General features: G+C 36.8%; 1 protein-coding gene across 2 annotated transcripts in view; it reads left to right on the forward strand.

Annotated features, from left to right (window-relative positions):
• ADGRV1 (adhesion G protein-coupled receptor V1) overlaps window positions 1–24,735 on the forward strand; it is a 272,375-nt gene that overhangs the window by 100,767 nt on the left and 146,873 nt on the right. For both annotated transcript variants that reach the window (XM_065046531.1, XM_065046532.1), the window contains exons 62-82: window positions 984–1,122; window positions 1,242–1,427; window positions 1,744–1,976; window positions 2,470–2,618; window positions 2,719–2,917; window positions 3,427–3,646; window positions 4,522–4,761; window positions 5,422–5,571; window positions 6,411–6,884; window positions 7,656–7,799; window positions 9,042–9,213; window positions 9,598–9,733; window positions 11,340–12,187; window positions 13,152–13,269; window positions 14,153–14,324; window positions 16,657–16,899; window positions 19,047–19,454; window positions 21,173–21,357; window positions 22,525–22,774; window positions 22,930–23,069; window positions 24,436–24,596. In XM_065046531.1, coding sequence (XP_064902603.1) covers window positions 984–1,122; window positions 1,242–1,427; window positions 1,744–1,976; window positions 2,470–2,618; window positions 2,719–2,917; window positions 3,427–3,646; window positions 4,522–4,761; window positions 5,422–5,571; window positions 6,411–6,884; window positions 7,656–7,799; window positions 9,042–9,213; window positions 9,598–9,733; window positions 11,340–12,187; window positions 13,152–13,269; window positions 14,153–14,324; window positions 16,657–16,899; window positions 19,047–19,454; window positions 21,173–21,357; window positions 22,525–22,774; window positions 22,930–23,069; window positions 24,436–24,596 — 4,967 coding nt within the window. The remainder of the gene's footprint in view (window positions 1–983; window positions 1,123–1,241; window positions 1,428–1,743; window positions 1,977–2,469; window positions 2,619–2,718; window positions 2,918–3,426; window positions 3,647–4,521; window positions 4,762–5,421; window positions 5,572–6,410; window positions 6,885–7,655; window positions 7,800–9,041; window positions 9,214–9,597; window positions 9,734–11,339; window positions 12,188–13,151; window positions 13,270–14,152; window positions 14,325–16,656; window positions 16,900–19,046; window positions 19,455–21,172; window positions 21,358–22,524; window positions 22,775–22,929; window positions 23,070–24,435; window positions 24,597–24,735) is intronic.

The raw sequence follows: 24,735 nt of genomic DNA on the forward strand, positions 1-24,735 counted from the left end.
CATACTACGTAGGTATCTTTTCAGTATTGCTGAGGAGCTTTAAATATGTCTTCAAATTATTTACAACATTGATTCATTAAAGGAAAGAGGATTCTAATCAAAGGCATAGGGGAAGGCAGTCAATTATGTTTGAAGATGCTTTGTACTTTTCAGGATTCAGTTCAGGACTGGTGCTTGAACTGAAATTTGGTACACTGTTATGATGATCAGCATAACCAAAGCAGCACTGGGTCTTAGTTGAAACAAGATAAATTATTTCACTGCATTCAGTCAGCTGAAAACAAGATGAAGAAATCACAATGTTACTATACCTTCTAACAGAATTGGAGAAGGATTACAACACTTTCCCTTAGTGAAACAGCAAATATAAGCAAGAAAACAGATTCTCATGCTGCCCTGAGAATCCCAACAGACAAAGGGGATTCTAAACTGCAGCACCAGTTTAGAACATGTAGTAGATCATGGTATAGACAATTTCTTGCCATGCTTCAGTTCACCGAGAATGTAATGAGTAAGATTAGCCTCTAGGCTTTTTAGACAAGCAACACACAGAACATTTCTCAAGTGAACGCATAGTACTATTCTCGTATCTTTCTGCCTTAAAAACCAAATTACCTCTGGGCGCTACCCGTAAGTCCCATTTCCCTTCTGTTTTGCATGTCTATTTCCTGAAAAGGAGAAAGACAGCTCAGTTTTTCAGCCGCCAACTTTGGGCTGTATGCACAAAGAAACTGTAAAGTGCTCTGGGTAAAAATACAGCTCAAGATGCCTCCCAACACGGGGAAGTAAATCAGAACTGCAGACACGTTATTGCTCTGAAGAGGTTATGGTAAAGATCTTAATAGTGACTTAATAGATTAAAATTCAAGCTTCACAGTGCTGATAATATTTCTTCCATGCACAACAATATCTATGCTTTATATCTCTGGATTTGGTATCAAATATTAAAGGTAGAAGGTTAAATCTGTGTTTGCGTTCTGCAGCCTGACACGTGGCCCAGGGATTTTTGGTGAAATCATAATATATTGGAGTATAACACCCCCCCATCACACAGAATTTATTGAGACATCGGGGACCTTGACAATGCGAGACAGGCAGTCTGCAGCAGTGGTTCTAATACAGGTACAAGAGATTTTACACCAGTAGCTATTTAATGTTCTTCCTTTTATCTAGCCAGCATCTTGATTGGAAATTAGTTATACCTCTCTACCTGGAAATGGTTAATTGGTTCTTCTCCCTAGGCTGTCGATGATAACCGTCCTGAGGAGAAGTATTACTACACATTTGAATTAACTGGAATCAGTGATGGAGGACTCATAAATGAATCTAGCAGCACAGCAAATATTACCATGGCTGCCAGTGATTTTCCATATGGAGAGTTTACATTTTCACGAGAAATATTGCTGACAACAGAAGAAGAAAAACGGGTATATGGTTAAAATTCCTTCTCACATAAAATATTGATAGATATCAATATTGTTGATAGATTTATACTTAACTTAAAAAAAAAAAAAAAAGAAATTCAGAGATTTATTCTGCATTTATCATAGCACAGTCCATCTGAGCCTTTTGGTGTTTTTAATACTCTGAGAAAGATGCCTGTCTGTTAAATTATGTGTATTCTGCACTTACTAGAGCAAATTGTTACCTGACAGAGCCGTTGAAAAGTTGCCTATAGAACAGTCTCAGATGGTAACAGAAAAGCAAAGCCATTTTTTAAAGCAAATGTCCTCTCTCCCTCAGGTTAACATCACTGTTTTGCGTTCAAGGGGATCCTATGGCAAAGTGCGTCTTTGCTTCCAGATAATAAACGGGACTGCAGAGGAGGGAGTTGATTTCACCCCCACAGTAAGGGAACTGTTATTTGAACCACATGAAGAGAGTAGAATGATTTTGGTTGAAATTCATGATGACGACTTTCCTGAAGGTCCTGAAGACTTTTCAGTGATGATTACCAAAGTGGAACTTCAAGGAAGGTAAAGATAAAATTAATTATAAGAAAAAATTAATTAAAAGCAGGAGATCAAACTGTATTTGGAATCTGATCTATCTGCATAAAGTCACCACTGGATTTCAGGTATTTTACTGTAAAATTTCATATGGCAGCTATAATAGTAATAATAATACAAATTGGATGTATGGGAATCCAAATTCTTTTAACATTAATTTGAAGATTTTGCTGATTAAGATTTATTAAAGCTGAAAGTCCCTACATTACATAGAAGTTGTCAAATCACATGAAACTCAAATAAGAAGATAAAACGTGAAAGAAAAAGTGAAAGATCCACATTTCTGTGAAAAAACTACCAGTTTTGCATATATAGTTTGAAAAAGTGTGACCAAAAATCTTCAGTGGTAACTGTCAGAAAATAAAAGTATTTGTGGTAATTGAAAATTGTCATACTTGCATTACAATACTTTTGCAAGATTTTTTTTTTAATGTAACATTCCTTTTTATGTTCTTGCAAGTGGATTTGATTTTACCATAAAGGAAAATGGTCTACAGATAGATCAACCCCCAGTAATAGGAAATATCTCCACAGTACGAGTCACTATAGCAAAAAGTGATAATGCAGAAGGCATCATAGAATTTGATCCACAGTATATCCTTCTACAAGGTAAGTTTACCAGAAGTTTTCACTATGGTTTAGAGGATAAGCCTGTGGCTCTCTCACAAATCTTGAAATAAAATAACTTTTTTCCCAATTATTCTTGAAGTGGAAGAGGACGCTGGATTAATCATGATTCCTGTTGTGAGAAAGCGTGGAACGTATGGCGATGTAACAGCCGATTTCCTTTCTCGAAGTATTTCTGCACTTCCGAACGTTGACTACATCATCCATAATGATTCTGTCATTTTTTATCATGGCCAGAACCAGACTTTTATCTATATCTCTATCATAGATGATGAAGAAAGGTAATTATTTTTCAGATATTTATTCACTAATCTACTTCTGAGAAACCATTTTTTAGCACGTGCAGTGTGCCTATCTGTAGAGTTTGAATTGAAAGCAAATTTCTGCAGCCCTGAAACATCACTTAAATTTAAAGGGAGGGAAAAAAAGCTGTTATTGGAGTTTCATAGTACCTGTTAAATTTTATGCAAACAACTACATTCTTTTTATCTAGATTATCAGAAAATTTGGGTGTTAATAGTACTGCTGTGAATAATACTGTGAATAATAAAATATTTTGCTGGGTTTTTTTATTATTTAGCATGTGTGGAAAATAAAACAATATTTTTATTTCAGATATCACCATTCTCTGCAAATGGGAGGAATCTTCTGCTGTATGCTTACAGAGATGACTTCTGTATATCTTTAAACAGATCCAGCTGGACGCACGGTTGAATGACAAATCATAATTTTAATTTTTTGTTCTTGTGTGTCTCAGAACGTCTTTTTTTCTGTTTTTCTTTCCATGCAGCGAATTTACAGAACAATTTGAAATCCAGCTGACGGGAGCCACTGGTGGAGCAGCCCTTGGGCTCCATCTACTGAGCCAGGTCACCATTGCCAAAAGCGATTCACCCCAGGGCATCATCCGATTTCTCAACCAAAGTCGAATTACTCTTCCCAACCCAGATACACCGACAACAGTGTCGCTGGTGCTGGAAAGGACAGGAAAATTGTTTGGGGAGACACAGGTAGGCCCTGGTTCTCAAAAACTGAATGTTTTCCAGTGACAAGGCCAAAAATCTTCTTTTTTTTGCTGTCAGGGGCTTCCTTGTGACTGATTTCTACTGGGATAGTTGCAGCTTTTCATTAAGCGTGAATTCTGTATAGTTGCAGAAGAACAGAAAATATTGTTACTTTTTTGATCTTCTCTTTGTCCTCTTGATTTTCTCCTTTTATTGTGGTCTGGTGCACTTTATTTTGAACTATCTCCCAATCCATTGAAAATATAGTTAATTTCATGCACCACCACTAATTTAATTTAACTCAGTTGAATTACTTCCTGAAGCTGGTCAATTTATTTTTATTTTCAGTAAATTGTTTACTGTGACTCCTCTAGATTTTTTTTAGTCTGTATGTATCACTGCCAAAGTGAAAGTATAAATATGAACCAAGATAAGACTTCCACAGTCTGGGCAAATGATTGGAAAATTGGCATTAAAGGCCATGAGCTACTGCTCTCCTCATGTAAAAATTGCCAAAACAAATTGTGAAAGGAAGAGAAAAAGAAACTGGCCTGTGCATTTCCTGTTACGTGCTACAGAAACCTCAGTTCATTTTCTTTTCTGTAACTAATATCTAGAATTTAATAAACTGGTATTGTGGCTAGATAGCACTTCAGAATTTCTATTTTTAAGGTTTATTTTTCTCCAAATGATTATATATTTTCCCACATATAATCAATTATTAATATTTTGTGTTCTGTAAAAAGAGCACATATTCAAATGTAGCTTGTTAGCAGATACAAGACTTTTTATGTCACTTCTGTTACTCTGTCACTTCCCCCGACCTGGGAGGCAGTTATAATATGTCACCACTGTAAATCTGAAACTGGTATCCTCCACAGATTAATTGGGACATCTTGGGACCCAATTCAGAAGAGGTTTTATCTCCCCTGAATAGTGACATTGATGACCCTGTGAACGGATCATTCTATTTTGGAGAAGGGGAAGGAGGGCTGAGAACTATTAATCTACAAATCCATCCTCATGAAGAAGTTGAAGTTCAGGAGATCTTCATTATTAGGCTGAGCCTTATGAAAGGTGAAGCAGAACTAGATCCTAAGGCAAACAGCATTACACTAATAGTAAGTCATTATTGCATTTCTTTCTCCTGAGAGCCCTGTTACTGGTATTTATCCTGCAAAGCTTTAAAGGGTATCATAATGATTGAATAGCTTGCCATTTGCCTCTTTTTTTTTTGCCTCCCCTACTACATGGGTTTGATGGTCGTGGTCAATGGGGCAGAGTCCAGTTGAAGCCTGTATCTAGTGGAGGGCCTCAAGGGTCAGTACTGGGGCCTGTATTATTCAATATATTCATCAATGATTTGGATGAGGGAATAGAGTGACTGTCAGCAAGTTTGCTGATGACACCAAGCCGGGAGGAGTGGTGACACTGGAAGCTGTGCTGCCATCAGAGACCTGGACAGGCTGGAGAGCTGGGCTGGGAGAAATTTAATTAAATAGAACAAGGGCAAGTGTAGAGTCTTGTGTCTGGGCAGGAACAACCTCAGGTTCCAGTATAAGTTGGGGAATGACCTATTAGAGAGCAGACTCTCTCAGACTCTCTTCTAAATACTGATGTACTCTTGAGTCTTCTTAAGAGGAGAAAACTCAATAGGAAGAACTAATTGATACATTCCCTATAGCATCTAGCAATGAAAATCTCAATGTTTCAAACAAGAATATTATTCATTTTACATTTATGATTTTTTAATTTTTTTTTATTCAATTACTTCCTTACAGATAGAAAAGTTTGGTGATCCCAACGGAATTGTACAGTTTGCTCCTGAATCATTAACTGAGAAAAACTTCACAGAACCCTCTGCAGTGGAAGGGCCACAAAGTATTACACTGTTTGTCAGACGGATCCAGGGCACCATGGGAAACATAACGGTATTCTCACTCTCTTCCTAATCAACGTTATAATCTGAAATAATCCTCTGTATCAATGCATGGAGGGAGATCTTATTCTGTGCCTTTCAATTGCTTATTTCTCAAATTTTGAAATGTCACCTTTTAGACTGAGTTTAGCAAAGGCTCAGCTCTAGTAGTTGTGGTTTGTAGAGTCAGATTCAGCCTCCCCTGGTCAGTGAAAAAAACAGAAAAACAGCACTGGAGTGCTTGTCTTGCTTTCTCTCTCCCTCTGCTCCTGGGCTTTTGATGGGAGAACAGGAGAGACCAGACTTTTATAGTGAGATTTCTTTGAGATCCTCACAATTTACACTTTTTCAGCCATATGTAAAGGTAAAATCAGACATTTTAGAATAATCACTTACATTGTCTTTACCTAAAGTTGTTTAGAAGTCAGCATTTTCACAAGTACTCATTTATTAACAAAAATAATTAATAAAAGCATCTAATGTGTTTAATGAGAACTCTTCATACCTTTCTGTTGTGAGGAATTCTGGAAGCTGGAAAAACAGCAAGGATATATTGGTGTAAAAATAGAAATAATTTCAATAAATTGTTCAGAGATTCCGTATAGTTTTACGTAGGTGTCCAGAAGATATACAAAGCAAATCTTTGCATTCACAGTACTGCTGGAAGAACAACACACCACTTTGTAAGATAGTCTATGTGCTTCTTTCTGTGCGTACTTAACCAAATTTTTATTTTACCCATTTAAACCCAACCTATTCCATATGCAATCTATACTGAATCATGAATATGAAAGTTTCCAACTCTGTGGGTAATATTGCCTTCATTTTGTGCATTTTCTAAATAAATTTCAGGTTTACTGGGAAATACGTAGTGAATCTGACATCACAGGTGACTTTCTTAGGACAGAGGGATCTGTTGTCATTGCTGACCAGCAGAGCACAGCTGAGATAATCATCTACTTGTTACCTGACGATGTTCCAGAACTGGATGAGAACTATGTGGTGCAGCTGATTTCAGTAGAAGGTGGAGCAGATTTAGACCAAGAGAAAAGAATTTCGGAAATCAATGTATTTGCAAATGATGACCCCTATGGAGTGTTTGCCCTGTACTCTGACCAGCAGTCAGTACTCGTAGAGAGGAACCTGGATCGGTATGTTCAGATCAATGTAACTCGGCATGCTGGGGCATTTGGAGAAGCAATTGTTGAGTACCATATCACATCTCATTATGAAGAAGTACTAATTGAGCCTGAGAATGAGGTGGGATACCTCACAATAAAAGACGGTGCCAGCTTTGGAGTGAAAAGAGTGCCAATAAGCAACCAGGTCTGTATTATCCTTTTAAGTCATGTGGTATCTATTGTTTCCATTTGTGTTCAACACAATACAAATGTGCTGGAATAAGATACTAAACGCTCAATACTGTCCACTGTCAAGAAGCAGAAAGAGAATTTTGGTATAATTAATTTCCTATTTACGGACTAGAACTGGGTTCAAATATCACATTTTCAGGTAATAACTGCAAAACTACTCTATGCATGTGTTCAAATATCCAGTGTTTCCTTCCATCATTGCTTTGTGTTACTATCAGTTCAATATTTTGTTATTTTATGTATTCAAATATTCTTTCAATTTCTCTTTTGCATTGTAGTGATGTGTCAGTGCTGACTTATGAAGCAGCAGATAAATTTACCTGCATTTCCCTGTGTTCCCTGGTTGTTTACTATTATTATTATTATTACAGTCTTACATCCACACTTAAATCCTTTTACATTTGTCTTGCATCTTATGAATCCTAAGAGTTAAAATCAAGCTGGGACCCACTATGTTAGATACAATTCATTAAAATGGCAATACTTGCTCTATAAACTCATCTTTCAATTAACTGCTGGTAAATTACAATCACAATATTGCTCTTTTAACTGTGTTTCTTTATAGAAAGATAATCAACAAAACACTTGACTTGAAAACACTGCTTTTTCATGCAAACAACAAAATCTGCTGATTTTTCTGCCACTTAACTCTTTGAACTGGTGGTTGTCATGTTTTCAGTGGAATTACATTTCCACCATTTTAATTGCATTCTTCCTCTCAAAGGCGTTTATTTTACTGGGCTTGAATTTTACCCTGGAACTGACTAACGTAAGCCTGGTTGGGACAAGTGCCAAGGATGTGCCTAAAATATTAGGAAAAGCAAAGTCAGCCATTCTGCTTGTTCCTGAGGAAGCTGCCAATTCACAGGTCAGTAGACTGACTGCAGTGTAATTTTCTAACGCAGAAGGAAGGTACGCGTCATTACAAAAGGCAGCCGCTATAAGAATTCAGTTTGCTCCTTAAAGTTTTCATCATTGCAACCAATTTAATGACCGACAAGAGTGTTCCAGTTATTACTTGTACTGTATATTGTCTTTTCTCTGATACAAATTCATACAGAGATGTGTAAATGCAGTTTGAAAAGGTCTCTTCATCTATAAAATCTAAATAGAGTAAATATTATGATTTATGTATACTTTTGTTTACAGGAAGTGGAAGTTCTGAGACTTAGAGGAAAATAGCTAATTCTGGACGATGTTATTCCTTTAGGTACAGCAGCCCCAAAGTAGATAAGAGCATGCATGCAGTATCATGTGCAAAAAGAGATGGAGGTCATGCTGGGTTTTAATGCAGTTGACAGTATCTTTGACTAATCACTGAGTGGGGAATTTTCCATTTGTCTGCTTTGTATGAGTCAGAAAAAATATAATATACCTGTTCCAATATGGTATATGTGCTACAGTTCCCTTTTTATGTGGCAAGCAAAGACAACAGCATGCTGAGTTTTTATCTCTTAAATTTTATTGAAGTTTTTGTGTACTGATTTTAATTCTCTTGAAACACTGTTTTGTCTTTCAATTTGTAACTGAACTTAATTCAAACGGTCTTTCTGTAAACATTGTTTACTACCATACATCCACTTATAATTTTAGAACGTGTGAATTATCTTTTCATTCCCATATTTAGGTCAAAGAAAGAAAAGCACATCATACTACCAAGAATGTTTTTGTGAACAATGTAATGTGACAACAACTCACTTTCACTGGATAGACAAATAATACTTTATTTTAGACCTGTGTGTATCTGTATGGTACCACACCCATTGCATGTGAGCATTAAGGGCAGGTTGGTTTGTTTTCCTTTTGAATGACAGACACAAAATGCTATATTCAGTGTTTTCAGTACCAAAATGTCATTCATTCTGGTTCCTTTTTTCCCTGATATCTAATTCTCAGAAGTCTAAGATTTAGAAATGTTGAAGAGTTGTGAAGAAAGCATGTATATATATATATATATACACAAACATATATATACATGTACATACATATGTTTATATGCATGTGTAACTACTGTTAAGATGCCTACCTTACAAAATATAGTACCCTTTCACATATTTTATTGTCCACTTTTATTCCATTTTCTATAACAAAATCCACTATGTTTCCACAGGTTGGCTTTGAATCTGTGATTTTACGACTTACAGACATCATAGCAGGGACAGGCCAGGCTGTCATCACCAGAAAAGGAGTTTATGGCTCTGTCATCGTGAGCTGGATCTCAGGATACTCACCAGACCTAATCACTGACTTTGCTCAGTCAGGCAATATTACTCCTCTGTTTGGTGAGTAACAGTCTGAGGAAAAAGCTACGAAAGTTGCATAAGCGATGATACCACCTTTCAGTTATATATACCTCTGTATGCTTTCTCTTTTAATAAAGAGTCATTAGATTGAAATTGTATGGTCTAATTTTTATCTATAAGGGATGTGTTCATTTTATAGGCAAAAAACCCCTTAAACTTCATAGATAGATGTCTGGGAGGCAGGCACGATCCTGTGGCCATGAAGGACAGCTTCATATAGGAAAGACCCTTATCCAGTTTTCTTCTTCCTAAATGGAGTGGAATTGTGATTAAAGTCTGTACTTTAGCGCATTCCCAGATAAAAAGAGGATTCCTATTAGATTATTTTGACTTTTGCTCTCTCTCACTCTCTCTTTCTTTCAGGTACTGTTGCATTTTCCTCTGGTGAGCAAAGTAAAGTGATTTCATTTCAGGCCACTCCAAGCCTAAATAAATGTGAGTCATTTGCCATCACTTTAACAGCAGCGCACAGCAATGTGTCTGGTGGGGCTCGTCTCAGGTAAGGATGTTACTTGTATTTTTCAGTCGCACCAATGCCATAAGATTTATGACCTGTGTACAGATACAAAACTTATACTGTTGTTATTATTGTAGGTAGCTAGTAACTTGTAGTCCATTCTTTCATAAATTTGTATATCTTGTCTCAGGTGAGAACAAAGTGATCTAGATCTGACCTGTTCAGAACTGGGGCTTTTATCCAACTCCAGTCTATTTCATAGGTGCCTAGAATAACGGAGACAGTCAAGAAAATGAAGATCAACAGTTTTAGCCGGGAAGCTGAAGACTGAAAGCAACTCTTAACAGTTTTCATTAGTGCCCCTAACAATCCATATTTAGAAGGTCTTACATAACAAATTATTTATAATAAGAAAAATAAAACAAGAAATGTTCTGAAAATACCTAATTTATATAAAACCTCTTTTTTATTTTTTAAAAACCAAACCCATTACATTTAATGTAGTTTTCCATCTCAGATAAGTTATCTATTCTTCAAACTATTTTATTTTCATTCATCCTTAGCCATTGATAGCTAGAAGTGGTATAAAAATAATGGACATGGAGTAACACCACGTATGGAGAAAGGTTTTGGCTTCACCATGTTACAATTACAGTGGCAAATATGAAGGAAGTCAGGAATGAAATGGATGGATAAATCCTGAGATTGACGCCTTCTCCTGGGCTTGTCTGTCCTGTGGACTGGTGTCCTCAGAGCCCCAATTTACCCTGTAAATCAAATACATTAAGTGTATGAGAATGACCTTTCCTAGAAAACTTAAGATTACATCCCATGGAGGGTAAAGGTGACTTTGAAGAGCTTTTGGCTCCCTTAGTGGTGGAAATGGTCTAGTTTTTTGACCAAAATCACTGTAATTTTAGTGCTGTTTGATAGCCTCCAGCACTGAATCAGTTCTGCAGTCAGTTCTGCAGACAGGTATAAGACACAAGATTTAACGAAGGGTTTTGCCTCTATGCTTGTTTTCTAATAAGAAAGGGATATATTTATTATGAATGAAGTAGAGCTTAAGTTAATATTGATAATAGGGCTCAGATCTGGAAAAAAATTACTGTGAGGGGGCAGTTAGTATTTCAAAGCCCCACTGTAAGTTTTAAAATAACTTCCTCTCATTCTCTAGCTTCCTGTCTGTAACTATAGATCTGTTAGGATCTGTCTATCCCTCAGTTGTCCTTTGAAATGGGAAGTTGGTTCTATAGATAAAACTGGTATTACTCGGGGTGGCTGTATTGTAATATATCTTCTTTCATTGTGTCCACAACAGAAAAACATCATACTTTCCTTTGCTTCTCCATTTTCTCAGGAAGACTTTATTTTATTTAAACTTTACTCTGTATCCTGTGCTGATTTGGGTGCATTGCGTCTGAGGAGGGCTGTTCGATCCTATTATTACAAAATCATTTTTCAGGCAATCATGTTACATCTTGCTTTGGTATGGTTGCTATTTCTTCCCTCTGCTATTAGACATTTGTTTAATCCGCTTTCTTACAGCCATCATTGATTGTTCACTGGAAATTATTCTGCTTTAATGTTTTACTTTTCTTCATGCTTCGTATTTCCTCTCTCAACTTTGGTGTCTTTTCTGTTTCAGATCGGGTTTTACGACAGCTGAAATTGAGCCAATGGGGATCTTCCAGTTTGCTCTTAACTCAAGGTCTGTTTCAGTTGAAGAAGATGCTCGGGCAGTCACACTACATGTCCAAAGATTGTTTGGTTTTCAAAGTAATCTCACTAAATTGACATATCAGACCATTCCAGGAAGTGCCAAACCACTAGAGGACTTTGTACCCATCTACAATGGAGAGCTTATGTTTTTACGTTTTCAGACAAACGCTGTGATAGAAATATCAATAATTGATGACTCTGTCTCTGAAATTGAGGAATTTTTTTTTGTAAATCTGACTTCTGTGGAAATTTTGGATGTTCAACCTGTGAATCTTGCCTGGAGTCCACGTCTGAATCCAGCTTTCAGTGTTGCAACAGTTAATATCCTCGCTAATGATATTCTTCATGGAATACTAAGTTTGGGGCCAGAGTTTATTTATGTTGAAGAAGATGCGAACAACAGTACCCCCAACACAGCTATACTTCATATTAGAAGGACCAAGGGTTTTACTGGTGATGTTGAAGTAACCATTAAAACCTTTGGGGGAGTGAGTGCGCAAAGTGGAGCAGATTCATATCCTTTTGGAAATGTTTATGGAAGATCCAACTTCACTTGGGCAATGGAAGGGGAAGATTTTGAGGAACAGTCAGTCTCTTTGACTTTGCTGGATGGACAAAGAGAAAGCAGGGTGTCCATAAAGATTTTTGACGATGATGAGCCTGAAGGACAGGAATTATTTTATGTTTTCCTCTCAAATCCTGAATATGGAGCTCAGATTGTAGAAGGAAAGGATGAATATGGATTTGCTGCTTTTGCAACAGTAATTATTGCAGGTAATATTATTTCCCCCAGAAAATTAATAACAGTAAATAACTGTATGTTTTCATAGCAATTTTCATGTAAAGATTGGAAATCTATTTGACGATAAGCAGGGTATTCTATTGTGAAATCCTGAGTTTTCCCGAGGAGAGGAAGCATCTAATGTACAAAGCTGCTACGCATCCCTTAGCAACGTAGCTCAAAATACATTTAGAGATTACGCTTATCTCTGTTCTTGCCCTGTTTTACTCATTAAAGGAAAAGACTAATCTTGAGCAGTTTTTATGTAGATATAGTAGCATTGCAGGCATTTTAGATTTTTATTTTTGCCATTTAGTCACTTTTACATACAATGGGGTTTGTGCAAAGTATCAGTCTCTATATTGACATTCAGTATGCACTGGTAAGTAAAGCCATTGCTACCTGTAAAGGAGAAATCCTTTAGTAACAAGATTTAGTGGGACACTGTGAAGACATTAGCTTCCCCTCATTAAACCTGGATTTTTTTTCCATACACTGCTGTTTTGCCAAAGATGTTTACATTCCCATGAGAACAGTGAAGTATTGTGCAGCTCCATACTTCCACACACTGAATTAAAGATGCAGAAGAAAAGCTGTTGTGACAATTTGGAAAAATTAATGGGTTCAACAACAGTATAAGTGGAACGAATAAGAAAGCTGTCCTTGGAAGCCCATCTTCATCCTGTACCCTACTATATCTGCTTTCAAAAATACTTATTCTACTGGTTAAAATAAAATTTAGAAATGCCAACATTTAAAGTTCTGGATAACTATGTAGTGTAAATTAAAACCAGAAACATTAAAATAAATTTTCTCGAGGTGTCCCCAGATGATACTTTGTAGCATTGTTTTAATACCTATTTTTAATTTTTTTTTTGTGGTTATTCACATTAAGGTTATAAATTAGTCTCAGCTTAACTTTCTTGCTTACTTTCATGGACTGTTTCCTATATATAGGAAGTGATCTCCAGAATGGCATTTTGGGATTTGTTCCAGAAGTACAAAGCGGTCTCGTACTTGATGAAGACTCGGAGAACAGAGAGGTGCTGCTGATTGTCACAAGGCAACCAAACAGGTGCAGGCAACAGCTGATTCGAATGTGCTTCCCACATGTTGTAATATGCTGTGATGTTAACCACAGGAGCTGCTGTTAGTGGAAGAGTTTATCAAAGAGTTTTAAAATAAATCTGCCTTTCAGCTGCTTTAGTAACTTCTCAGAAGCTGATGAACTGGCTTTTATGTTGTGAATGTGATTAGGTCTGTCAGTCTACTGTGTTAAAGTACAGACAGGAAAAACAAGTATTTTCCAACTTACACTATAAGGCTACAAGTGTGAAAGATTTGCTTGAGTTAAAATATTTGCCCTGCTGGAGGTGTAATTCGAATTCTCGACTCCCTGTGTAGTACAATGTAGGTATGAATACTAAAATGAGCAATTAAGAAGGCACCTGAGTGTCAGCACTATGATAATGTTTTCAGTCACACAGACACTGTATTTTTTCTAATTGGCACATATATATATATGTTGCACATTTATGTGTACTTTTAATCAAATATGCTCAAGTACTCCACGTTCCTTAAACTTAGAGGTAGGACAAATCCTACCTGGTTTTCCAGGCGAACGGTTACTATAGTATTAAGGAAGGTACATGGGCAAATCCCTTCCAAGAACCAGTGTCTCTTATGCAGCTAATGTCGTGTTTTCTGAAATAAAAATTGAGAATAATCTAGCTCCGTGTAATTGCTTTATTTTCTTCCTGTGTGATGTTTTTGTGATCTAAACACATGTCAGGTGAAGGAATTTAAATTAAAAAAGAGAAGTTTTCATCTTACAGCAGTTTGTTCTCTGGTGATAAGCTTTGAATAATAACAGAAAACATGTGTTACCTCCGTGGTTTATGTTTCCTAAACCAATAGTGATCTCCTTCAGTACATATATACTCTTGATTTGCTTATAGGGCTTTTGAAGACGTGAAGATCTTTTGGCGTGTGACCTTTAATAAAACAGCTGTTGTCCTTCTGAAGGATGGTGTGAATTTAGAGAATGAACTTGTATCCGTGGTGGGATCCACCACCTGCATGGCAGGTCAAACGTTGTGCAACATCTCCATTGAACTAAAGCCTGATAATGTAAGTCATTATTACTCATTTGTGTATAGCCCTGTGGTGTTGAATTGCAGCTTATCAAGACTGAAAAAACCCTCTGATCTGGAGGAAGTGATGTATGGGACACAGTCTGGAGATGGTAACTCCTCTGCAAATCCATGTTTATTTACAGGCTTGTGCTGCCTTCATGGTGACTGCTAAAAACTTGGGAAGATGAGTATTTAGTTTGAAGAGTAAAATGCAGATCTTTTATAGAACCATAAGAAAAAAGAATGGAGTTATCTCAGTGAAATGTGTATTCATTTGCTGCATTCTTATCCTCCACGCAATAAATTTTTAATCAGTTAAAGGACTTCTTCGGGTGTTTTATAGAAAGCATATCCTGCAACTAATAACACCTCATTCTACCAAAAAAACCCACCACCTTTTATTGCAACAAATTTTAATGGAAACAAAAGGAAAAAATAATTTTGTTTGAACACCTGGTGCTTAGATCAGTCCCTTAAGAAAGGAAAGATTAATGTTTGTCATTCTTTCAGAGTGAAGAGTTTGAAATTTTCCAATAAACTATATGAACAGTCAGGCTAGTGGTATAGCTGAGGTCTGGGGAATGGAAAAAAGACAATATGAGAAGGTTTCTACAGTTTTTCTGACTACACTTTAGAAAACAATGCAAGATGTAGGATGTGGGAAACAATTATTTCCCACTAGGGAACTGTGTACGTTCCCTTAGCTCAGAGGGCTATTTTCCTTCTGCATCTTCGGATGTAATTTTTAAATTACAGAGCCAATGAATAAAATATATGCATGAGTGGATCACAGGTGGCCTCGCTGAGCAAACTGGGATTTTGAACCTGTTTATTCCAGAGGAGTGTTATCATTATTTAATGACAGCAGAGTGGCAGCATTAGAAACGTGCATTTATACCACATGAAGCACAAGCGTGTGCCACTCAAACAGGTGCTAATGGAAGGTTAGTTCCCTGTGGTGTTACAGTGAATTTATGCCTGTCATCCATTAGTCAAGATCATTCCATGTAAATAATTACTTAATGACTACTAGATTAAAAATATATGCTGTTTAGCCCCCCAAATATTCCTTAATTCTTCTTCTGGTTCTTCTTCCATAAAATAGCTTATAAATTAGAAGAAAATACATTATGAAATGATGAAGTAATAAATGCATTCAATAAATATTTTACGTTTTTATGGCATACAGTATGAAATCTAGCTTTTAGAAAGTTTTTGCTTAGTCAATTGCACTGACTTCATTTGCTAAGAGCTGGATCCTGCTTTCCTAGAATTACAGTAGAATTTCCAAAAATCCAGACCCAGAACAAAAATCTATACTTGAAATCATCTTCAATTACCAACTTTTTTCTTATAATGCTGTTGTCTTGTAAAGAACTATGGAGTTTTATTTTTGCTGGTTTGCTGCTTCCTCAGTGCATCTAATAGGTTCAGATGCCATATTTCCAATTATTTATGGAATCTCAGGAATCGGATGTCTATTTCTAAACATGTTATATCTGTAGTGTAGATAGAAAATCAAAGGTAGGACAACACGTCATAGTGTAATTTAATATTGCTACCTTATTTTCAATAAACAGGCATTCAGTTTGTAGAAATTCCTAGACTAATTCTTTGTCATGTGAACGCTGAAATTCAATAGCCTGTATTTCCAGATCGACACAAAATTTCTGTATATTCTAAACCTCACAAAGGCCTACCAGGTAGTATCTGCAAGCTTTGGAATTTTGGATAAATTCAGTTAAAACATCCAAACCTAGTTAGTTTTGCTTGTAAAATTATGTGCAAACATGTTAGTGCACAAACACTAAGGCTGTATGTAAAATGCTTTTCAAAACTGTGGTTAGCAGAGTTCAATATTAAAATACAATCAATATTAATTGAAGATTCAAAACTGCATACTCACTCTTCTATGGAGTTTTTTACACAGGTAAGAAGGCAGGTACATGCCTTTTCATAAGGCAAAAATAAAGTGAAAGAGTACAAAATGTACAGTTGTGTAACTCCATAACCTGGAAAATTGAGCTCTTAGAGCATTTACCATCTTGTCTTATAGCAAATTTACGATAACAATACATGTAGTATACAAATAGCTGTTTTATTGTGATAGAGTCCCATGCAAAAATTCGTGATGTCATTATTGCACGTGGCATTGCTGCAACGTTATTTTTTTTAGGATATATTAATACTTCATTGCACTTACTGCACATTTTAAGAGGCATGCTTATGGTGTTAATATCCATTGTGCATACAAAATAACGCAAACTTTTAAAAAACAAATAATTAGTGGGTCTTATAATGATATGAAAATCATCCCTCCTTTACAGGTACCTGAATTTGAGACGTATTTTTTTGTTGAGCTTTATGCTGTAAGCACAGGAGCTGCATTGAACAGTAGTGCCAGATTTGCTTTTATAACCGTCCTTGAAAGCGACGCTCCTCGTGGTTTAGTGTATTTTGCTGTGGGATCTCGTTTTGCTGTGGCTCACAAGAAGACAAATTTAATCAGCCTGCAAGTGCATAGAGATTCTAGTACATCGGTAACCACAGTGGTCAGCTACAGCATGCAGGTAAGGCTTCTATTGCTGTTTTTATAATTTAACTTATTTTTTGCTAGTAAATCATTGTTCATTCTGTAAAGTAAATCTGTCTGTAATTAGCATTTTTTTTTCAGGAAGCAGTCAAGCATTTGCTGGGCCCGCATATTCTAATTTTGTTTGTTTTCCACTAGTAAAAAGGCCTTGTTTTCATTGTATTATCAAGAGTGATTTGTTTCATAGTACCTTTCAGTTACCTCAAAGACAACGGGCAGGCAGGCATTAAATACATTTCTTTCTTTGTCCTAAAGTTCTTGAAATACTCCAATTTTTGAGGATTTTTTCTCTCAAATTAAGTTTTTATTATGTGTATGCCTGTCAAGATTCAGATGCCAACACACTTGCTGTTTTAGGTGAAAAATGTATTAATACACAGAGCACACTTAGGAAAAGAGAAGGAGCACTTTCATCAGATTTTATTCCATTTTCTTGAAGTTCTAAACTAAAATTATCTGATTAAAAAACCTCGCGTGCTTAAGTCTATTTTACCATCCCCATTCATTTTTTTTGTTATGCTTACAGCTGTAACATCAGACACTTCTAACTTTGGACCCTTTTATCTCTAAATGACTACCTCATTATTAACTGACAGATAATGAAGATTCTCCTTTAGCAGAAGTAACACAACTGCAAAAACATGATTCCTTCCTTGATTTCAACATCAAGGAACAGGCTGCAAGAGGGGTGTATTTCCATCAACCTTTACAACAAAATGCTTTGCATTCTATTGCTGTATTTGATGCGTATTTATTTCAACTGCATGGGATTACATATTTCCATGCATTTATTATAGCTGACCAGTGCTTTTGTTTAATTGCGTGATAACAAATTTTCACATTCTTTCCAGCCAAAAGTTCATTATGATTTAGATGTTAAATGGAGAAGAAATTGCTACTGTCCAGTGTATATTTAGGCTGAGATATAGGGAGCATTTCTTTACCTGTTTATAATTTTTATATAGCAACCCTTCTTCGGATATTTTTAGGTTATGAGTGTGCATGACCACACACCAAATTATTGGTGCTATTGGTACCTGTAAAATAAGAAGCCATGGCAGACAGGAAACAGATGTTTATCTCATTTCTACAAAGGTTTCTTAAACAATGCTCTTGCCACTAGTGCTTTTATTACCACTTATTGCTCCATTTCCTAGTTCTCGATTGGAAGGGGTAAACAAAAGGAAACTTCTTACTGAAATTTGCACAGATTATGTGATTTTGTTCTAGAGCAATTTTGAAAGAAATACACACTGCACTGATTTACTAAGTTCTCTGAACTCAAAAAAAATTCTGATTTATTCCATAAGTAACCTCTACTAATCAAAGCTAAATGTTTTCAAAAGAGGTCTAGTATTTCACAAATAAACATCCTTGCTTAATAGTCAGTATACAATCAGTTCTTACTAAATTAATAAATACTATTAAATTTGAATAATAGCCCAGAATGTTAGTTTCCACTTAAGGAAAGTTTGTTATATTACGAGATATAATACCAGGGTTATGGCAACTGACAAAACCAGTAAGGATATGAAGAATCTGCAGACCTCATGGAAGGTAAAACCAGTGCTACTTCACAGAAAAAATGAGGCCCTATAGCATTCCTAGATATCTTTACTGGGACTAAAAATATCATGAACTGATATTAATTTGGGCACAGGTTTCCAGAGTGGTTTATTTTTTTTGCTTTTGTTTAGTTTTTATGTATCTGTAATGCCTGTCTGTACCCTGAACTGAGGGAATTTCATGCTACAGACCTAAACTTACATTGTGCCCTCTGGAATTCACCTTACAGATGTGCTAACATTTCTGTAACATCTGTTCACCCAGAAAAAGCTTTGTGATTTTTTGTTTTGCAAAAGAACGAGAGGGATCCTGTATACTATCGAAAATATATATAATTCTTTCCCTGGGTAGTCGGTGATTACAGGTGTCAGATTGCTATTTCAGGGAGATATTTCATTTAAGGTAATTGTTATATAATTCTTATCTGCATTTTGAAAGAGGGTTTCTTTTTTTACACATTTAAATTTTACCCATTTACAACAGGAGTTCTACAGCAGCTGTTTTTGAACGATTGTATCTGTCATAATGTTACCCAAAACTCTTTTGATTTGTTTTAAGGAGCTACAGAAACCTGAACCTATTGGCCGGACCTTCATATCTCCAGCTGTGGCAGGACAAGATTTTGCCAGATCTGAGGGTTTATTGACTTTTGAACCTGGACAGAGAAATATGTTCCTGGATGTGACCCTGACTCCAAAGACAGCATCTTTAAACCCATTTCCAAAGCGTTTCCAGGTTGTACTTTCTAATCCCACAGGCGGTGCCAGGGTAGATGACGTGTATGGTATTGCTAACATCACCATTGTGTCAGATTTGGACTCCTTGCCAGTTTGGGGGCTCATTGATCAACTCCATCAGCCTCTTGATGACACCATCTTACACAGAGTCCTCCAGAATCTGAATGTCAAAGTGGCTACAGAAACCACAGAAGAGCAGCTTACTGCTGTGATGCATATAATAGATAAGGTAAACCTTTCCTGCTCTTTCTTGAATGACCAGTGACTTTAATGAGAGTAAAATAACACACAGGCCTGTGATATGATCAAGGACAGCATCCACAGCAGGGACCCAGGGATCCAGGGACACAAACAAAGGTAAAAATAGAAGCTGTGAAGTCCCAGTCATGGAAGAAGTTTGCCTGCTATAAGTTAGGATGGTGACAGACAATCAACAATCAAATAGGTTGAAAAGAACAACTGGTATTGATTTTGTGTATTTACCTATAGCACGATGTTTTGTGCTGTGCCACATTTTCCCTTTGGTGCCATGCTTTCACAGAGCTTGTTATGATTTCTTGATTCTCAGGGCATATCTTTGTTGGTTTTAGCCCTGGCACAAGACAGTGAGGCTCAGGGTTCACAGAATCACGGAATCCCAGAATGTCAGGGGTTGGAAGGGTCCTGGAAAGCTCATCCAGTGCAATCCCCCCATGGAGCAGGAACACCCAGATGAGGTTACACAGGAAGGTGTCCAGGCGGGTTGGAATGTCTGCAGAGAAGGAGACTCCACAACCCCCCTGGGCAGCCTGGGCCAGGCTCTGCCACCCCCACTGGGAACAAGTTTCTTCTCATATTTAAGTGGAACCTCCTGTGTTCCAGTTTATACCCACTGCACCTTGTCCTATCACTGGTTGTCACCAAGAAGAGCCTGGCTCCATCCTCCTGACACTCCCCCTTTCCGTATTGATCCCCAGGAATGAGTCCCCCCTCAGTCTCCTCTTGTCCAGCTCCAGAGCCCCAGCTCCCTCAGCCTTTCCTCACACGGGAGATGCTCCACTCCCTTCAGCATCTTGGTGGCTGCGCTGGACTCTCTCCAGCAGTTCCCTGTCCTGCTGGAACTGAGGGGCCACAACTGGACACAATATTCCAGGTGTGGTCTCCCCAGGGCAGAGCAGAGGGGCAGGAGAACCTCTCTGACCTACTGACCACCTCCCTTTTAATCCACCCCAGGTACCATTGGCCTTTCTGGCCACAAGGGCCCAGTGCTGGCTCATGGTCTCCCTGCTGTCCCCAGGACCCCCAGGTCCCTTTCCCCTATGCTGCTCTCTAATAGGTTGTTCTTATCTTCACATTTGAATACAGTCAACACACCAGCAAGTCCTACCAGGACCAGCTGGAGTCTTCTGCTGTTGTCTTAACCAGGCCTGCATCTTCTTTTCCTTTTTTTCCCCTCTGCATTATCTCTGCCAATTGGGCAGGTGAGTATCTGAGCACTTCAGCATTGCGCTGAGTTCTGTGAAAACCCTGGAAGTAGTTTTGTGGCTTCCTGGCTCTTCTGGACTTGTGGAACAATGCAAAATGGATCTGGAAAATGTTTAAATGTGGAGCTGGAAAATGTTTAAATACCTAGACACAAAACAGTATAAAAATATTAATGAAGAACAATTCATTTGTGACTGTTGCCATTTTAACACAGAAATAATATCAAGAATCCTCATGACACAATGATCTTTGACTTGTGAAGGAATGAAAAGTCCCACATGGTTTCTTTAATAAATCCATATTAGTAAGGATATATTCATGTAGTTTTGACATAGATTGCACCTGATGCCTTGGCTGCAGTGATCAAGAAATGGAAAAATATGTTGAACTTTCAGAATGAACACTGGGATAAATGTTTGTTTTATGAGGAAATGTTACAAGCAGACTTCTGTGCATAAAATGTTCGACTTCTCCTCCCTTTAGGTGACAGATGTTGGTGAGAAACAGTTACTCACTGATAAAAGTAGAAGCCTTTTCTATGAGATACTCTGCACCCTGGCTAGCCCAAAACGCGAGGACACACGAGGATATAGCCTGCTTGCTGCGGTGACCGAGAAATTTGCCTTTTCCCTGTTGACAGGGGTAATGTGTGGGTCACCGGGAGAAAGGTAAGTAACCTTGAATTCAAAATATGTTTTGAAAATACCAGAAAGCTAATACGGTAAAAATGTAAATGATATTTTTTAGAAAAGGGACTTGTTGTCTGTATGAAAACGTGTTGCACTCTGTCAGAATCTCACAAAGCACTAAGAGCCGGTGTCACAAATGCGGGATATCTCTGGGAGTAGAAGTCAGGAGATCTGGGATGTATTAACTCACCATTAGCTTAAATATTGCTTAGAAAAGGATTATTTAATCTTGCTAAGAAAATAACATGTAATTATATGATGGGGAGCTATGCTTTAAGATTTAGATGACAGTAAGTAACCCAAAATTCCTACTGGCGTTCTAATTTCTGTGTACATAGCTTTGCTCACTTGAACATTATTTAGAATTGTTTGAAAGCAACTCATAGTTTTTACATGTAGTTTCAAATTCCTATTTTTTTCTGCAAGTGCATAATAACCTATGGCCAGGCTAATGGGCAGGGAAAATAGATGACTGCAGAAACAAATGACAGTTTTATGACACAAACACTTTTCAACAGTGGGTTTCTCCCACTGTGAACCTATTAAAAAACTGGTAGTTGAATCTAGAATAAAAAAATACCTTTTTTTTTTCCTGTCAGGTGAAAATCAGCATGCTTTAGATTTCTTTCTCAGTTTCTTTTGGAGATGTAACTTTCTGTGACATTTCATAAGTTATAGGTGTTAAGATGCCCATCTCAGCCAAAAGACAGTAAATGGCATAAATGACAGTGCTATCTGGAACAGTGTCCAGAACTTGAAATTTCAAATTCATTATTGCAAGTTTTTTTGTGTCATCTCTTGGGAATACGAGCTAGATCATCTATTTTAATGCTTCTCTTGTTATTGACTCTTCTCTACATCAAGTTATAAAGATGAATATTATGATAACCTGGTTTACCGTGGGATGGTTTTTGTTGCAGATCATAATGAGCAAAATCCAGAGGAGAAACGGAGAAGCCAAAATACACAATAATTCTGCCCCTCCTTTTTTCACGGAAAATGAAGCTGTCTTTTTATTAAATGTAATAAAGCCTAAAATGATGAAGGAATAAAATATTAATTATGCATACATTTTAGAGTAATTATGTGAAGAATAGTGAAAGTTCAGTTCCACTTACCAGCCCTGTTGCTTTTCCTCTTCAACAGAGGTAAAAATATCCTTGACAGCTGCCCGTACATTGCAATAATGGCTCACAACTGGTTTCCTCAGCAAATCAATGGACACAGATTTGATGGAAAAGATGGAGATTTTATTCAAGTACCTGAACATTTGTTAAAGGTCTCTGTTGTGTTATCCCCTCTTCAAGAAGAGAGCTGTGAATCTGTACAGTTCACAGAATACAGCAGTCAGCAGTGGTTCCTTACTGGAGACAAAGAGCTTGCCTTGAAGAACAAGGTTTGAAGATAATGCAATTTATTTTTTCAATAAATTAATTTATATATTACTCGAAACATCTTAAATGTCTTTAAAATAATGTGAGCATTTTAGTGTGTATGTGATTAAAATGAACACTGACTGTTTTTGTGTTTATGTTGTGTGTATTGTTTCAGGTTTTTTCTATGAGTTTGAAGGGTCGGAGTTCATACCCTTTGAAAGACAACAATGAAGTTGTTTATCGGATTTATGCTACAGGAAGTCGGATTGTTCCACAAAAGTCTCTGTGTCTCCTCTGGAACCACGCTGCTGAAAGGTTGTTTTATTAATCTGTTTAGTTTTCCAGTTTCTGCGATGAATCTGTGTATTTGTATAAAATCCCATTAAGTCCGATTAGATCATCTGCAAGTATGAAATTGATCTATTTCTTATCCATCTTTTTCCCTTAACTTTTCTGGCCTTTGTACCAGCACGTAAAACATTCTGTATAATAAAATGTGTAGATATTCTAACTTAGAGATTTCTCAGACTTCTACTATTGATTTTTTTAATTATAGTACTGTTTAGTTTATGTCATGATGTGTTGGTCAATGCTGAGAGGCCATAAATTCCAGAATTGCATCACTTCATTAATATTAGTGTCTTTTGTACTCTTTACAGTTGTTATGAGACAACATTTTGAGTCCATTCTTACAAAGAATTAAACCTGCGTCTCTGGTATTGCTGCAGGTCGCTGAAACAGAATGTTCCTTATTTGCTAATATCCAGAATTTTGGCATAACTGTTGATGATGATCTCTGTAGGGCTCTTACTTTTTGACAGAAAAGCCATCTCCTGGTAGTTTTTAATATTGCTGCTGCTAGCTTGACTTGATGTATCCTGGTTTTCAGAAGTGGTGAACTGCTGATCATTTTCCATTCTTATTGCTACTCACACCATTGCAAACAATGTGCTAAAGTTTTCTGTGTATTCCCTTCAATGCCCTTTTATTTGATTTGCCTATTTCTTTCCTGTTCACACAGTATAAATAAAATTAGGGAGAGTTATGTTCTATATCCTGTGGACAACTAGTTAGTTTAGATATGATTTCATTAGATGGTCTGGATTATATCAGTCTGTCACTGATATAAACTATTCAGAAAGGAGATGCAGCAGAATTTACCTGCATACTCTCCTTTTATCTAGACATTGTGTCACAGAACAATGTGGTTTCCACTAGAAATGGCTTAGGATGTCACCTGTAGTATCCTTTTCCAAAACTTCCAGCAATACTGAAGGAGAACATGTATTTTAGTTTCAAAACAGCAAATAGCAAGTGTTCTTCAGAATGGGCTAAAGCACTGCGCAAGTTTAAGCAACACACTATTTAAAAATTCAGACGGGACTGTGAATCTTGTGTAAGTTTTAAAACATGGCCACACAAAAAAAATTCTAGTGGAAAAACAAAGTTCATTACTATATATTTATACTTTTTTAATAATATAATTTTTTAAAAGCTGTTTTAATTTCATGTAAATATGCCATTCTAAAAACTGCACATGAAAGATGTGCAATAGATAAAGATAAACCTATGCAATAGTTTAGAAAACCCGGTGTTTTCAGAGATACAACAATTTTTAAGCCTGTTTACCATGTGAATTAGACAAGTCGATTTCCAACTTTGTGAACATTTTGTTTTGCAGCTGGCTGTCCGATAGCGGGTTCTGCAAAGTGGTTGACGACACATCAGACTACGTGGAATGCTCTTGTTCTCATATGTCCATTTATGCAGTTTATGCCCAAACAGACAACTTGTCTTCATACAATGAGGCTTTTTTTTCTTCTGGATTCATCTGCATTTCAGGTCAGTTGATGTAAGGCAGTTTTCTCATTAATAACAATTGACAAGCAGTAAGACTGATTTTTAACCATTTTAGTAACTGATAACAATCTGTTTATATAGATGGGTATTGGAGGAATGTCAACTAACTCCATGGTATTTA

The sequence above is a fragment of the Columba livia genome, chromosome Z (genome assembly GCF_036013475.1).
Source record: "Columba livia isolate bColLiv1 breed racing homer chromosome Z, bColLiv1.pat.W.v2, whole genome shotgun sequence".
Classification (NCBI taxonomy): domain Eukaryota; kingdom Metazoa; phylum Chordata; class Aves; order Columbiformes; family Columbidae; genus Columba; species Columba livia.